This window comes from Egretta garzetta, unplaced genomic scaffold, assembly GCF_000687185.1.
Source record: "Egretta garzetta isolate BGI_Z169 unplaced genomic scaffold, ASM68718v1 scaffold57, whole genome shotgun sequence".
Classification (NCBI taxonomy): domain Eukaryota; kingdom Metazoa; phylum Chordata; class Aves; order Pelecaniformes; family Ardeidae; genus Egretta; species Egretta garzetta.
Window position 1 is genome coordinate 3,564 of NW_009260180.1, and position 15,375 is coordinate 18,938.

The following is a 15,375-nucleotide window of genomic DNA, read 5'->3' on the forward strand; positions in this document are numbered from 1 at the left end:
TGCCACCCTGTGTCACCTCATGTTTCTATCTGTGGGCATTGCCCACGGGCCATGTTTTGAAATGCACGGACACCGGGGCAGGTGGCTGCCCTCAGGAACGCTGAGCTTAAATGGCACATGTCTGTATAGAGGGAGGTTTCTCTCCTAATTTACAGGCTTTTAAAAAATATCCAGGCTCTAGATGTCACATCGACTTGGCGACACGTGACAGGGTCCTTTGCTGACTCTTGGCCGGAGCAAGGATTGAGCTGTGGGTAATGTGGTCTCTGATTTACGCTCCAACAAGAAGGTGTTGCTGAGATGCTGGGAGAAGAAGCAGAGACGGGTCCCTCTGCTCCTTTTCTCTGTTTCACTGCCGCAGGGAAACAACTGCTCTCTCTTAACAAAAAAAAAAAAGATCTCGGAGCAGCTTTGCTCGATGCCTTCACTGGCCTCTCCGGGGGCTGCCACCTGTCCCATGCTGGGCACAGCTGCTCCCACCACCTCTGCCCTCCCTGCCTCTGCATCATACGCCTCTCCCTGCCTTCCAGCCCTCGCCCTCCCTTTCTTTTCCCTTCCCTTTGTTCACGCTCTCCAGTGGCAGAGCCCAGGCTGCTGCAGGAGGGGAATATGTGAACCTCTGGGTCCTCAGTGCTGGTGGTGGCTTTCTGTGCTGGCTCCCAGTTCACTGGTCCCCATTGCCCCTTGAGATGGGGCAAAACAAAGGAGAAACCTTTCCCCTGGCCTCCCCTCCTCTTCGCTAGGACATCTTTCCCATGCCCCTTCTTTTCTGCTTGGTGGGGAGCCATCTTGCTTTGAATGGGTTTGGGGCAATAGGAACAGCCTGGCTGGATAAGGATTCATTTCTCTTTGCAGAAGCTGCTTGAGAGCTTTGGTGGTTGAACAGGAGACAAAATAAAGAAGAAGAGCACCCAACATGTCGCAGGTGTTGAAATTCTCCCTCTGCCCTCAGAGGGGTCTGCAAAGCAGCTGTCTCGGGGGGATGAAGGATGCTGTGGGCAGAGCTCACCAGGCCCTGTGCAGAGGCACCCCAGGAGGTTCACGCCAGGGGTGGTGTCTTTGGGGATAGTGGGGCTTCTTCCCTTTTCTTGCCTGGCTTTTTTTCTCAGCTCATCTTGTGGCATCTCATGCCAAGAGGTGTGGACCACGGCTGCCAGGACTGCACCCTATCTTAGAGGGGGGGCAAGGAGGGTGCTCAGCAGCATGGCCATTGCATTGTCACCCACGGAGCCATCTGGAGCTCTCTGAGGCCCCACCAGCGAAGGGGTTACAGGGTGCTGCGTGTGCAGGTACCTCCCTTGGAGGTGCCTTGGGGATGGAGGGGCCTAGATCTGTTCTAAGCCTCCTTTTCTCCACCTGCAGAGAGTTTGTGTCTGGGAAGTGTTTAATTTAGAAAGGCCAGTGCTGCTGTATCGCGTTTCCTGTGTCGGTCTCTGTTGGTTTATGACCAGTGAAATCCTGGTGTGAAAACAGAATCAAGCTTTGATTTCATCTGCCCCTGCTGTTTTATGCCACTAACAACTTTGCATTTCTATAGCGGCTTTTATTCTAGGAGCTAAACGGGCTTCACAGACAGGCAATTAATTAACTGAGTCTCCCCAACCAGCCTACGCCCTCAGTGCCACGAGGAAGCATTTTGCAGAGGAGGAAACGGAGGCAGAGAGGAGCAAAACATCTCGCCCCAGGTAAGGAGCTGAGCTCGCTGCCGGCACGCCGCTGCCCCCGCAGCGAGGCGTTACGCTCTGCCGGGTGCTCCATGGCTCCCAGCTGCCGTGGAGATGGTCATGGTGTCATTCCCGTTGGTGAAGGAACTGGTCTCAACCTGGGGGAGCGACTGAGGAAGGTCCCGCGGTATCTATCACCGACTGTCATCCCTGGAGCATCTGAGCCCAGATTTAACTCATCAACTGCCACCACCTTTCACCATCCCAGCCTCTTGCAGAGGAATCCCCTGAGACCATGAAGCACCAGGAGGCCCCGCTACTGTTTCCCCCATCTACCCTTGTTGACCAACTCCTGTTTCTCCAGGAGGCACTCAGGGTTTGCAAGGGAAGGTGGTTTTGGCTGAAGGGTTTGCTTTTGGTCCAGGTGCTACAGCTGAGATTTGGGGAGGGACCCACCATTAAGTCACGAAAGAAGAGAGGGTTGATCCTCAGCTCCCCTTCCCAGGTCCTGCTTGCTGACCGGCGAGCAAGACGCAGCCCTGGGAAGCTGCGTGCTGTGGGCAGGTTCTGGGGCACCTGGAGGAAGTGGAGGAATGTGCCTTTGCTCCTGCAGAGTGAATATGTTCCTGGGGAAATTGCCTGCCTTTTTATTATGAAACCCTGCTAATGGTTTGTTGTCTACACAAATAACCATGGGGAACGAACTCGTGCACTTCCCAGCCTGCTCCGTGTCTTCCTGGCTCAGCTCCTTTCTGAACAAACATAACCTTTTGCAAGAATACCTGTCAAAATAGCTTTGAAATATTGAAATAACAGGATGGGATATGGTTTGCTCCTGGGCCCTAGTGCTCATCCGTCAGGGCTCAGGGTGTCCATCCAAAGAGACTTGTGAGCAGGATGCAAAGGAAAAACCCTGGCAAGCAGCAGGGCCCCAAAGGGCTGCATTTGGGGCACTTATCGCCTCGCTGTGCTGGCTTGCTGGGCTCCCACACGCCCAGCAGGGGAGCAGAGCAGCTCCCCGCCTCTTGTGTGGCTCTCATCATGTCAGTCATGGGGCGGGACATGGGGGCTTGTGACTCAGCTGGAGCTAATCAGAGCAAAATTATGTCCTTCAGCCACCATCATGGCTTGGGATTGCCTTCATGGCCTCAATGCCTCCCTCCTCCTCCTCACCTCATGAGTAGGGCATCATCTGTGAGTATTTTTGAGATGGGGCAAAAAGCTATTGAGTCTTGGGTGGGCATTGGAGAGCAACGGTTGATGTGGCTGCTTGGGTGGACACAAGACATGAACAGAGGGCCATCCCCTTCCCTCCCAGTTTCAGAGTCCCAAGGGCTGTTCAGGGGCTCCCCAGGGTGCCCATCTCCAAAGCCACTCATATGAAATGGGAGTCAAACTGGCCCGTGGGCAGTGCTGGGGCTGCACGCAGGAGGTGCCGTGCTCCCTGCTTGGGGCCATGGCTGCGTTTGGGGTTATCCATGGGGGAGCAGCCCGATGTGCGGCGATGGGAGTCCTAGGAGGGAGGGGCAGGATCGCTAGGCCAGGGCCCATGCCAGCTCTCAAGATGGGCAAGCTGTAAATGCTTAGTGTCATCTCCCTCAGCAAAAATCACCCCTCAGTGATGTCCTTCTCTGGAGAGTGGCAAGGAGCTTTCTGCTCTAATTCGTCACCAGCTCCCCAACTTGAAAGGTAAGGGGATAACCCACCCCTCAGTGGCTGGCCCCAAGGGCCACCGCTCTCCAGATGTGTCTGTTTAGGAGGAGAGACCAATACCTTTCAATTTGCAAGAGAAATCCCATTGCATGATGGCACCTGCTCAGCCAAGAGCCCTTCACTTCTCATCCCCTTCCCTGTTCCTGCTGGCGATGGTCTCCCACCTGGAATAAGGTGGGGGATTCTGCTTTTCTGGGCACGTGCCTTTTTTCTCAATGTACTCGGAGGTGATGAGAAATTGGCTACGTACAACTGTTGGGAGAAATCAAAACCAAACACTTAGAAACCCAAACACTCTCCCCGCCTCCAAAAAATATCCCGTCAACCAACCAACCACCAACCAACCAACAAAAAAGTCCTTCAAAGAAAACGCCATCTCTTTCTCTAAAATCCATGATTAAAACCTGGTACAAATAGGTGAATATAGATATATATATATATATTTTAGTAGATGTAGTATTGGTTTTTTTTTTCTCCTCTCTCTTTCTCATTATACAGCAAACATTGCAAATATAGAAATTTTCTCTGTACAATTAACGACTTCGGTTTACAATGCAATGTGTGGTAAAACCTCTCAGTGAGTGAAAATGTGAACGGGCCTTCAACTGGGTAAAAGTCTAAACTGGAAGACTCCGTTTGCAAAAACAGCCCAAAGGATGGATCTCCTTCTGGTCTCTTTTTGGTTTTTGTTGCTGTTTTTGTTGCTGTTGATTTTGGCAGGGAAGGAAGGAAGGAAGAACACAAACTGTTCACAAAGTATCCACAAAATCACGGAATAGGGACTCATGCAATGCAATATTGGGAAACGCCAGACCTCAGCTCTCTGCCCGCTCTTTCACTTTCTTTTTATATTCAATTTTTTTCTTTTTTCTTATTTTTTTTTAAAAAAATCAAAATGAAACAATTTTTTTTTTTCCCACTCCACAGTTTCTTTGTTTTGTAAAGTTTGTGTTCAAATTTGGTGCGTGTCTCACCAATGTGAGGACATTTTAATATCTCGCTTTATATATTATATAGAATATTTATAGATTTTTCATAATTTGTTCTCTCTTTTATTTTTATTGATTTTTTTTTTAATTTTATTTTGTTTCAAAGACAGTCTGAATAAAAATAGCTGCTGCAGATTTCTTTTGGTCCAGTTAGTGTGTTAAGTCACGAGTTGTGTGAGGACTCAGGACTTTTGCTGGGCAGAAACGCCCTTCCAGTAGTCTAAGATGTCGTGAAGATCCTCGTCTTTGGCAAACTGGACCTTTTTGCGTAGGGCGTGGCCGGCTGCCATATACTCCTCCTCGTCTTTGTGCCGCTTGCGGTTGAGTTTGAAGCGCTCCCAGATGCTGTGCGATGGTTTGCAGGTGTACTCAGGGCTGGAGGTGTAGCTCAGGTTGTGATATTGAGGCGAGAGCTGGGAATAGGCCAGGTCTCTGGGGCGAGGGCGGGTCAGAGGCTCCAGGATGGAGGGCTTTCGCCCCGCCATGCTGTCGTGCTGCTCCCCTTGGTGCGAGCCGGGGTACGAGTGCCGGTGTTCACTGTACTGACGGATCTTCTCCGCCTCTGCCCGCAAGATGGCCGCGGCCGGTGTCACAGTGAGGATGGTGTCGGTGGTGGGAGACGTCTTCTCAATGTATTTGGCTTCTGATTTGTGGCCTGATCCCTCAGAGCGGTAGGACCTGGGGCTCCTTATGGAGCCACTGGAAGAGGTGCTGGAGCGTTTTGGGGCCGCCTCCATGCTGTGGTGTCGCTGGAGAGGGTGGTTGTAGCTTTCCTTGTAGACGGGGGAGAGGAATCCATGCTTGCTGGGAATCTGCTCGGACAAGAGCACCAGCTGAGGCTCCACCGTGGAAACTGCCCCCGATTTCACCCCTTGGAAGGAGGTGGACTCAGATTTCAAGGCATCGATGCAGTTGTTGATGATCTGGTTCACCTTATCCACCTCCTTGGCAATGGTGGAGATCTCAGCCACAGAGCTCTGGGTGTCTGGTGGCAAGGACAGCTCGCAGTCTCGCCTCTCGGGCTGCTCACCTGTCCTCACCTCCATGTAGTTGCCCTTGGTGGCCTTGGGGGTCTCGCTGCTGTCAATCAGCTTGTACTGCTCAACCTCGCCAGCAGAAGGCAGATAGGGGATGCGGGTCACCGTCTCCCCACCCAGCATCTGTCCCTGGGACAGCTGGGTGATGCTGGTGGTCTCCATTTCTGGCCCATATTTCAGCTCGATGATGGTCTTCTTCATGCTGCCGGCAGCCTTTTTGTGCTTCTCCTCCTGCTGGCGCCTCTTCCGGAGACAGTAATACACAACACCCAGGACAATCACCATGCCAAAGAGACAGCCCAAGATTGTCATGATATAATGAGTGGCAGTGGAAGGGGTGGGCACTGGCTCCTTGCGGTTGGGTCTGGTGGGTGTGATGGTGACGCAGGTGTGGTTGTACTTGGAGTATTGGTGGACAGAGACTACACAGTAGGTGTAATCTCTTTGTGCTACTAGGTTGCTCACGGTGATGTTCTCCTCCTTCTTCCTGAGCTTGGTGATCATGGAGGAGAAGCCATTTTCAAACTGGGAGAGGATGTACATCTTGCTGAAGGGGTAGGGGATCTGCACGGTGAGGACGGCTGAGTTGTGGTTGAGGTGTTTCACCTGGATGTTGGGGCGCACCTCCGTTTCGCTGATGGGCGTGAAGAGAGAGAACTGCGGGGTCGTGCCATCACCAGAGGAGCACTCCTCCTCGGAGCAGGGGCTTTCAGAGGGCGCCGTGGTCACTTGGTACCTAGGAGGGATAAAACGAGGGATCACAGTGTAGGAGCCACCGGTGCAAAGGGTAGAGAGCATGCTCAGAGCATTGCGGTAGCCAGTCCGGCCTTGGCCTAACAAGTAGTAGCCCGTGTAGTCAGGTGGGGAGTCGCACTGCATCCGGTCATAGGGAGGAGAGCAGGCTCAGAGCATTGCGTTAGCCAGTCCGGCCTTGGCCTAACAAGTAGTAGCCCGTGTAGTCAGGTGGGGAGTCGCACTGCATCCGGTCATACGTGCGTGTCATGTTGGTGAAAGCCTCCAGCCATTGCAGGAAGCCGAGGAGCTCGCAGGAGCAGTAGAAGGGGTTACTATAGAGTTCACAGACAGAGAGCTTGTTTAGGCCCCGAAAAGTGTTGCTGTCAAGTCTCTGGATCCTGTTCATGGACAGGTCAATGTTCACTATGTTGGGGCACTCCCAGAAGGCATTGGGGGTGACGGACTCGATGAGGTTGGCCTGGAGATAAAGGTACTCCAGCTTCCCCAGGCCCCGGAGGATGCCCTCGGTGAGGTTCCTCAGTCGGTTGTAACCCAGCTGCAGCACCTGGAGGTTGAACTGTCCTGAAAAGGCACCATCCTCGATGTAGGAGATCTCGTTCTTCGTCAGGTTGAGGTATGTCAGGTTGCCGAAGCGGCTGAGCGAGGCGTACTGCACGCTCTTGATCTTGTTGTCGTTCAGCCGCAAGTCCACAATGGTGCTGTTGATTTGCTGGGGGATGGACTCGTAGGGGGGCTGGTTTTGGCTGCAGATGGCCAACCAGACGAAGCCCTTGTCCCCTTCGATGAGCCAGCAGTCTGCCCGCACCCCGCCGGTGTGCAGGAGAGAGACAGCGGCCACGCACATGCAGAGGGCTGACGTTGCGGCCCACCGGCGACCTGCCATCTGGAAGGGCGGCACGGAGAAGGGGTTCCTGGTCTGCCAGAAGCGGAGAGCGGTACAGGGGCCGGGAAGATGTGGGCTAGTGCTTCTTCGGCAGCTTCGCTCGCCTCTCCCTTCTCCTCATGGCTTGGAGACGGGGGGGAAGTGTCCGTGGAGAAAGCGCACCTCGGTGCCCACGGTACTTGGCAGCCACCAGTAGCCAGGCGCTACTACCAAGGCCTGGGTGGCTGAGGCTGGTCCCACATCACCAGGTCTCTGGCATCTCAAGAAGGGAGTCATGAAGTTAGGTGCCGGTGTGGAGGAGTCCCTCTGGCTTAGAGACAAGCCTTCCTTTCACTTTTTATAGTACATCTCCTCGTTTTCTTTTTGCTGCCCATCGCGGCACTGGTCCCCATCTCCGTGTGCCTCCACGGGTCTGGCTGTCCCCGTTCGATCCCTCGGCTCACCTGCTCAAAACAAAACACAAGCACAAACTAAACACAAAGGAAAGACAGCATTTAGAGCTGTTGGAAATGCGTCCAACTACCCTCCTAATGTTAGGCACTTGCGTTCTAACTCTGGCTACCACCTTTCAAGGACCTTTGGTTTATTTGGGCACTGCCACCACTGGCATTTGGCAGCATGAGGGAAAGTGGTCACTGACCGTGGAGGTCACTCTCCTTTGAGCATGTTGTCCAGTGTCACATTATAGGCAGGGGAGAGACCAACGCACATCCACAGCACCATTTGTCTGACCTATTTAGGTGTCTACCTTAGGAAGAGAGGAGTGATGCCCCAGAAGTGTCTGTTCCTCTCCACTGAGAGCAGATGAAGTCTAGACAACTCGCTCTGATGTAGATTTGATGCTGCAGCGTTTTGCTGAGGGGAATCCTAACTGTCTCGTGTGCTGATGTGCGCAGCAGCGGTGCCCACGGAGGGGGTTGCTGACTGAGGACACCGTGTCTCTCTGATTGCATTGCTGGGTAGCATCTAGGAGAAAGCCCAGCATCAAGTGCCTGTCCCGTTTCTGGGAACCTGAGCACTAGCTTCCGGGCACTCTTTGACTACAAAACATGCTCGCGTGATTGTCCACCACCTGATGTCCTTGTCTGTGGTTGAGGCTTGCTGCCTGTTGCCAGGACCCCTCTCTCCCTCCCAGGTGGAATGATGCAGAGATGGGGAGGACCCTCAAGTGCTCAGAGGCATAACAAGAGTATTTGCAGAAGATGGGACAAGACCTTCCCTCTTCAGCCAGAAGCATATGTTGAAGACCAGGAAGAGTCTTCACTAGACACAAACCAATGAGGAAAGAAACCTATGGGGCTGCCAGAAGCCTCACTTCCCACAGAAGAACTCTCATTCCTGGCTCACATTTTCTATTATTTTTTCTTGCATTTTTGACCAAACATAAATATCCATGGACAGCACTTTGGCTTCCTTTTGTGATTTCCTATGGAAACAGGAAGGCAGAAGTGAAGAGGGGGGAACTGCATGAGCACCAGCATCTCCTGGGTCATGCTTTTCCACAAGATGTTGAAAATATCATCCATGGACATTGCTACTGCCAAACAGCACTCTGGGCTAGTCAGATAGATGCAGTGAGGTGTTGTGGCAGAGATGGAGTTGCCCACAAATGGGGAGAAAACCTCATGGCCTATCTAGAAAAATCCTTCTTGGGACTTTTGTTGGGAACAGGAGCTCTGGTTGTCTCCCTTGTCCCAGGGCAGACTGTAGGAGGCAGGGAAGACACCACCAGCACTCCTTAAAAACACAGCTGGTAGCAACTGGAGGTTTCTTGGGTATCCATGAAGGAGACAGGGGCACATCTTGCATCCAAGTTGTCTTTCATTGGATCTGCAAAAGAGTTTAAATCCAGAAATTGGTTTCCAAACCACTTCCCAGTGCCCGGGCAGTGAAGGGACTGTGCTGGGTGCTGCACACCTGAAAATCGCATGAGGCTGATGGTCGAGGGGCATTTAGAGGCCGAGGCCGTATCCTTGCCCTTATCCTGAAGAAACCAGATTCTTTTCCACCCATGATCCCAGGCAATGAGGCAGACAGTGTTTCACTGCAGAGACGCCTGTTAACCATTCACAGTTTATACCTCGGTAAACAGGCCAGTAACAACAAGCAGTAAAACAGTTTATTTGTTCTTTCTGTATTGTGAACAGTGAGCCTATTCCCTGGTGGCACAGTTGGGTTTCCATTACATGAATAACAAGATCTGCTCTCGCGTCAGGTCTCTGCACATGAGACTTCCCGGCCACCTTGTCCTCCAGCAGGTGCCCCACCAGCTGCTAGGGGAGGTGAGGCGGTAGGGCAGACCAACAAGCAGATCCCCTGTGCCCCCACTGAGGGCAGGCTGTGTGGTGTGCCCTTCTTGCGGGCTGTACTGGATGTGGTGGGTGTGCAGGCGCGCATGGGTGAGAAGTGCTGGCCCGAAGATGATGCTTCCCTGGGGCCCTGCCTGGGTACTTGCAGGTCTCTCTGCCTCCCCCGTGCTGTCCTATCCCAGCTACATTTGGCAGACGGCCCAACAACACCAGGTTTTCAAAAGTTTACTAGAAATGGGGGTCTAGGTGGAGGAGATGCTGAGGGCAAGGCAGCTGGATCTCAGGTCTCCTCCTTCCTGGGGTTAGAAACCTGGACTTCAGTATGCTTTACATTGCTATTCCAGCTGAAGTCCTTATCCTTATTCTGAAGTCCACCAGCAGTGATACTGATATTGCAGGTAACTCCGTTTTAGGGCAGGAGCACATTTGCAAGGATGTGCTGCCCCTTCCCTGGGATGCTTTGCCAGGCCCTGGCAGCCCATTTTGGCGTAGCTGAGTCCTTGGAGCCAGCGAGGAAGGGAAGAGGGACTGTGGTCCCTGGGGCACTGCAGGCGAGTGCCCCCCTTACCGTCCCCAGCTGGCGGGGAGGCGCGGGCTGCACTGCCAGGCTGGGAGCCGTCTGCTGCTACATCCCTCCCGGCACTGGGCAACTTAATTAACCTCTCTGTGCTCCAGCCTCCTCTTCGGTGCCGTGAGATAATAATAGCGCTTCACAGGGCTGTGGGAGACCGAAGGAAATGTGCCCCGAGCTCCTCTTGTTGGGATGAAAATCCCCGCAGATATGATGTGCTGCAGGTAGAGAACTTCACTCTCTGGTTGAAGGTTGGGGTCTAGATGTGCCTGCTCTCCTCTGCTGTGGGGACCAGCCTGGTCTCCAGCTCCTCAACTTGCCTCCCTGTGGTGGTGCACATTGTCCATAAGGGTGTGGGAGAAGGGCGGCAATGGGTTGTCCTGGCCTGCAGAGCCACCAGCAATGGGCTGCCCCAGTTGTCCCGTTGGGATGGCACGGAGGGTGCTTTCCTTGCCTGCTGTGCCACAGTGCTTGCCCCTGCACGAGCATCTCCCCGTCCTCCTCCATGGGCTTGTGCAATACAGGGACCTCCTGCGGGCAGGGGAAGCCCTGCTGCATTGGGATGGCACCGGCAGCAGGGCGTGATGCATCCTGGCATATTGTCTTTAGCAAGCACTTACTCTGTCTCCTCCAACTCGCATTTTGACCCAACCACCCTCTCTGGGCAAGCTTGCGTTTGGGATTGCTCTGCAGAGCCAAAACAGCTTTTTTTTCCTTCCAGGAGGGAGATTTCTCATCACTCCTCCCTGGGGAGGCTGTGGGCTGCAGCCTGTGCTTGCTAAAGACAATATGCCAGGATGCATCATGCCCTGCTCCTGGGCATTAGCTACTGGAGTGGGACCATCCCGTGAGCAATGAGCAGAGACAGACCCGCCACGGACCTTGCCAGCCTGAGCCCCTATAGCCTTCTCATCACCTCTGTGCCTCCCTCAGCTAATTGGAGGTGTCGGGGGTGAAGAAGAGCAATGGTAAATGACTCAAACACATTCAATAAGGCTCCTGCTGTGTGTTTTCTCTTCTTTCCTGTACGTTGCCTATCAGACAAGTCCTTCCCAACCACAGAAAGGAGAAAAGGCATTTTATCAGCAGCCCGAGTTTAATTTCAGCTCATTAAAGCAAGCAATTTGCTGGTTTATTTGCTTTGCAAAGTGTGAATAAAATGACAGCATTAAGGAGATGTAAGAGAGGAAAGAGGGGTAATCTCCCTTTTTATTAGACTGCCAGGACATGACTGGGGAGTGGAGAAGTGGATCTTGTTGCTTTGCACGGGAAGGATAATCGTTCGTCTTGTTGGCTCCTGAAAGCCTCCCATCCAGCACCACGCTGCCGAGCGCCCAGCGTCCCGCAAGGCAGGGCAAGAGCGGGGGCACTCGCAGTGCATCCCAACTCGCCCCCTTGTAAAAGCAGATAACAGACATCCAGGAGGTTTCTCCTTCTTCCCTTTTCTACCTTTTACCTCCCCTCTCATCTCCCTTTTCTGTCCATTTTTGCTTCTGAAATCCCAGGCTTGATTCTTGCAGGCTAGAAATATAACAGCTGGTTGGCCAAGGAGCCTTTGGTGTCCCTGACCTCCTGCAGCTGGGACGTGGCTCTGGAGAGCCGGGGAGAGACACTCCCCCCCGCCTCTTCCCCACAGACTGGATTAAAATCAGTAAGAAAAGCTAATGTTTGAACCCTCCTGCCTGACTGATTTGTCTTTGCCCCGCTGTCCTGGTTTTATCCTCCTGGTAACCCGATTGCACACCACTTTTCCCAGTCCTCTGACCCTCCGCAGAGCTGCCTGGGAAAACCTGGAAACAAACCACCTACAACGCTACCATGAAAAACAACCAGGGAAGTGGAGATTGGGGGGTCTCCTTCACTGACTAAGAAAGAAGCAAAAGAGAGGAACGAAGATGCTGTGGAATAACAATAATAATGATTTGAAATTATGAATTTAATCTCAATCAGAGATATCTTGAACTGTGGCGCTATGCTGACAATGACAATGTGGGGTCCATGGGGAAACTGTGGTACCCATACAGTACCTTGCAGGTGACCAGCCAAGAAGATGTTGGGCTTATGTGGCTTACAGAGGCCAGCAAAGGGGCAATGACAACTCCTTCGCTCCTTGCTGCTCCTATACGCTGCCTCTGATCTCCAGTACCTCTGCTGGAGCCTGGATCCATGCTTCACCCTGCTAACCCCTGACCTGACCCGCGATGTCCTCCCCTCCTACCTGTCCCTCCTTCTCCAGCCCTGGTCCCCACCAACAATCCAGCGGCAAAGCGGGACTGCTGTGATTTTGTGATGCCCATGAGGCTGCAGCCTGCACTGGATGAGCAGCAGCAACCTCGTCCTGGCTGAAAGCCCACAGCAAGGGATGTGGAAAGGAAAAGGCAAAGCCAGGGCTCCAAAAACCAGTGCAGGCCAGCTGGTAAGTTTTTGCTTCTATCTCCTGACTAATGGCATCTCAGTAAATTAAACCAGAGCAGCAGCTGCAAGGAAGCAAACAAAGCAGCTGTGGGGGCTGGGTAGCTAGAGGGAGAGCGAGCTGGGCAGCACATATAATAATATGCTGTCCTGGCACTCAATTCCTAATTTTGTTATTCTACTGAATGAGTTATTTCAAACTGTGGATTAGATTTACGGAGTGAAGGCAAGGAGCCAGCTTAACGTGCGCGTGCGTGCGTGCACACGCATACGCACAGCAGGGCTCCTCTGCCCAGCATTTCTGCGTCTCCCTAACTTCATCCTCCATAGCCGCTCCGTGGCCAGCTGCCCGTGTTTCAGCTCCCCTTACACCCTCTTTCACAGCCACTTGGGCCATTTTATCCATAGGTGAAGGAGCCCCACTACGAAGAGAGCCATAGCAAAACGGGAGCGATACGTTACAGATGATAAACGTTTAGTCACCCAAAGAGGCGGGGAGGGAAAATTCGGCGAGCAGGCACCAAATTTTGAAAGGAACCTTGGCTCTTCATTGTGCGTATAAGAATCCAAGGAGACAGCTCCAAGATGGCAGAGAAAACATTAATTAGCGATGAAGTCTCCCCTAAATGGCTTGACATCCACCCTGTATCTGTCAGGTGGGGAAAGGAGGCTCCCAGGCAGGTTTTTCTGCTCATTCGTATTCCTGGTGTTTGCTACGTGCCTCCTGCCGGGTGGTGTTGGTCAGAATCACAACCACACTGAATAATAAAGATGCTCAGGCTGGTAAAATTCAAGTTCATTTTCTATCCAGAGGTCCTGGTACTAATATTGCCTCCACAGGCAGGGTTTAGGCAGCATTTTGTGCATCCCAACCTTATTCCCAAATGCCTCACAGTGTTAGATAATAGAATTCTCCAGTTAATTCTACTCTCTCTCCTGCTATTATTTATTATTTAAGAAAAATAGGCAAGGGAGAAGAGATTATTTTCCACTGAGGTTTGAAGAGAGATGAAGAAGGAATGAAGCGGAGAGGTAAAGGGGGGCTGAGAGAGAAGTGCCCGGCATCGCGTATAGCTTTTACTGAGGCCCTGGGAGGCCACAGACCAGATGACAAGTAGCCAGAAGGGAGGGATGGGGAAGAGATCACTTCTCTGGGGCAGGTTGGGAGAAATAAAACAGAAATTACACGCTTGGTCTCTATACAGGGGCACTGCTATTTCTGGTGTATCGACACTCATGGGCTCTATATGGTCCTAGGGCCACTGTTTCTCTCCTTCGGTTGTTCCTATCACGGGCAATATGAGTCAATAGAGATCCAGACACTGATGGCTCTTCGGTGTCCGCAGGCTCTCTGGCTGCTGGATCATTTGCAGTCTCTTTGCAGGAGGCATGGGACGCTTTCTGCAGACCAGTGGCCGAATGAATGCCAATCTGAGACACCTGAAATGCATCTGCTTGCCAAGACCCTGCAGACACCAGTGGCTCTGATCAGCCTCAGCTGGGGCCCCCACCCACACCCTCTGCCCACGGGCTCAGGAGCTCCATATAAGCTCAGCCTCAGGTCTCCAGTCCCTTCCTGAGCTCTGCTGGTGGTTTCCCTGTCTTCAGTCCTGCTTGTGGTGCTGCCTCCAGGATGGACCTCAGGCCTGTGTGGTAGGTGCCTTATCTCCTGGATGGACTGCTCAGATGTGCACTGCAATTTGTGTCCAGTGCTGCCCCTGGCCTCATCTCCTTTTGCTCCTGACTGGACTCCGTGGATGGACCCTGGGTATGGTTCATCTCTTGTTTTTGCTGGGACTGTCACTGGACCCTGTTGCCAGCACCTTGTTTTCATGTGCTGGGAGGCGTTGCCCCAGGTAGGGAGTGAACCCCCTGTGCTGGGGTCACCCCTGGCTCCTGCCTCCCCGGCCCTTTGAGCAGCCAGCCCTTGCTGCTGCCTGACGTGGGTTTCCATAGGAGACTGCTTACTCCACAGCTAGTCGCATGGGGAATTCTCTGATAAAATGGTTTTCTGGTGTAAAATGCACTTTCTGCAAAATTAAGCCTTTGGCTGAAAAGCTATGATCTTTCTTGAAAGGTGAGATTCAGCCCAGTTTAGCAGTCACCTTGTGGGTACTCTAGTGTCTGATGGGTCCCCGGGTTCAAAGCCATTGTGCCTCCACCAGCCAGGCTGAGGCCAGCACTGCAATCTGGGAATGGCCAAAACGAACCTGTTTGCACAAACACTTTTAAGAACCTTTTTGTTCTATGGCAAAATAAATTCTGGGTTAAAATGATGATATTTTCAAGACAGGTTAGCTCTTTGGATTTCAGGAAATACAGATATTCTGCCTTTCACTCAGCTGCAGTCTGAAGTCATTTACATCCATCTCATGCTGCTTAGCTTCCAGGGTCTATCGAGATGACAACCCCATTGCGCACTGCTGTGGGCCACTGAGCAAAATTCTCTGCTGAGTTTAAGTAAATGCATAAATGATCTTCCTGGTGAACAACCTCTTAAGCCCAGCTGGGTTACCTGTGCATTAAATCAGCCTTCTAAAATATCAGCATGGGCAGCTATGAAATGTTAGCTCCAGCCGGTGACAGAGCAGTTGAGCCCTCGAAGAGCCAAGGAGTGCAATTAGAGGGGCAGAGTTAGAGGAAGGTGAAGAGGAAAAAGATGTAGAAAACAAAGAGCTCTGATCAGGTACAACAGTCGTAATAAGAAAAGTCTGTTTCCATGGGAGAAAGCCTCTCTTGTATTTACTTGATGGGGTTCTTCCTTAGAAATAATCAGCCTGAAGCACAGGTCCATTATGGGAGGCTTATGCTGGTGGTAGGCTGGGGGAAAGCAGAGGTCTGGGGTGGAAGCAGGGCTCCTGTTTCTCCCAGTAAATAGTGCTGAAGATCAAAGAGTGTTTTTCCAGCACCGATACAAGGGAGGGAGCCAGCCCCACACTGGGAAGCAAAACCACTGATGTTCCTCAGCACGGACAATCTGAACCGTGCCTTGTCTCTGCTGCATTGTCATCCTCACCCAGATCTTTGCTGCTATTTGGAAG

The 15,375-nt window shown here is 52.4% G+C and overlaps 1 protein-coding gene across 1 annotated transcript; it reads right to left on the bottom strand.

Moving 5' to 3' along the window:
• Positions 1 to 4,548: 4,548 nt before the first annotated feature.
• On the bottom strand, positions 4,549 to 7,051 carry ELFN1 (extracellular leucine rich repeat and fibronectin type III domain containing 1). The gene is made up of 2 exons (XM_009641811.2): positions 6,340 to 7,051; positions 4,549 to 6,236 (listed from the first exon to the last, which is right to left on the bottom strand). The coding sequence occupies exons 1-2, from the start codon at positions 7,040 to 7,042 to the stop codon at positions 4,549 to 4,551; spliced, it is 2,391 nt and encodes a 796-aa protein (XP_009640106.1). The 5' UTR covers positions 7,043 to 7,051.
• Between the last annotated feature and the right edge of the window lie 8,324 nt (positions 7,052 to 15,375).

Excerpts from the sequence above, each read along its gene's own strand:
- ELFN1 (XM_009641811.2), bottom strand. The coding sequence starts at position 7,042 with ATGGCAGGTCGCCGGTGGGCCGCAACGTCAGCCCTCTGCATGTGCGTG. Across the intron at positions 6,237-6,339 it reads CACGGGCTACTACTTGTTAG|GCCAAGGCCGGACTGGCTAC; the intron begins GCCAAGGCCGGA and ends ACTACTTGTTAG.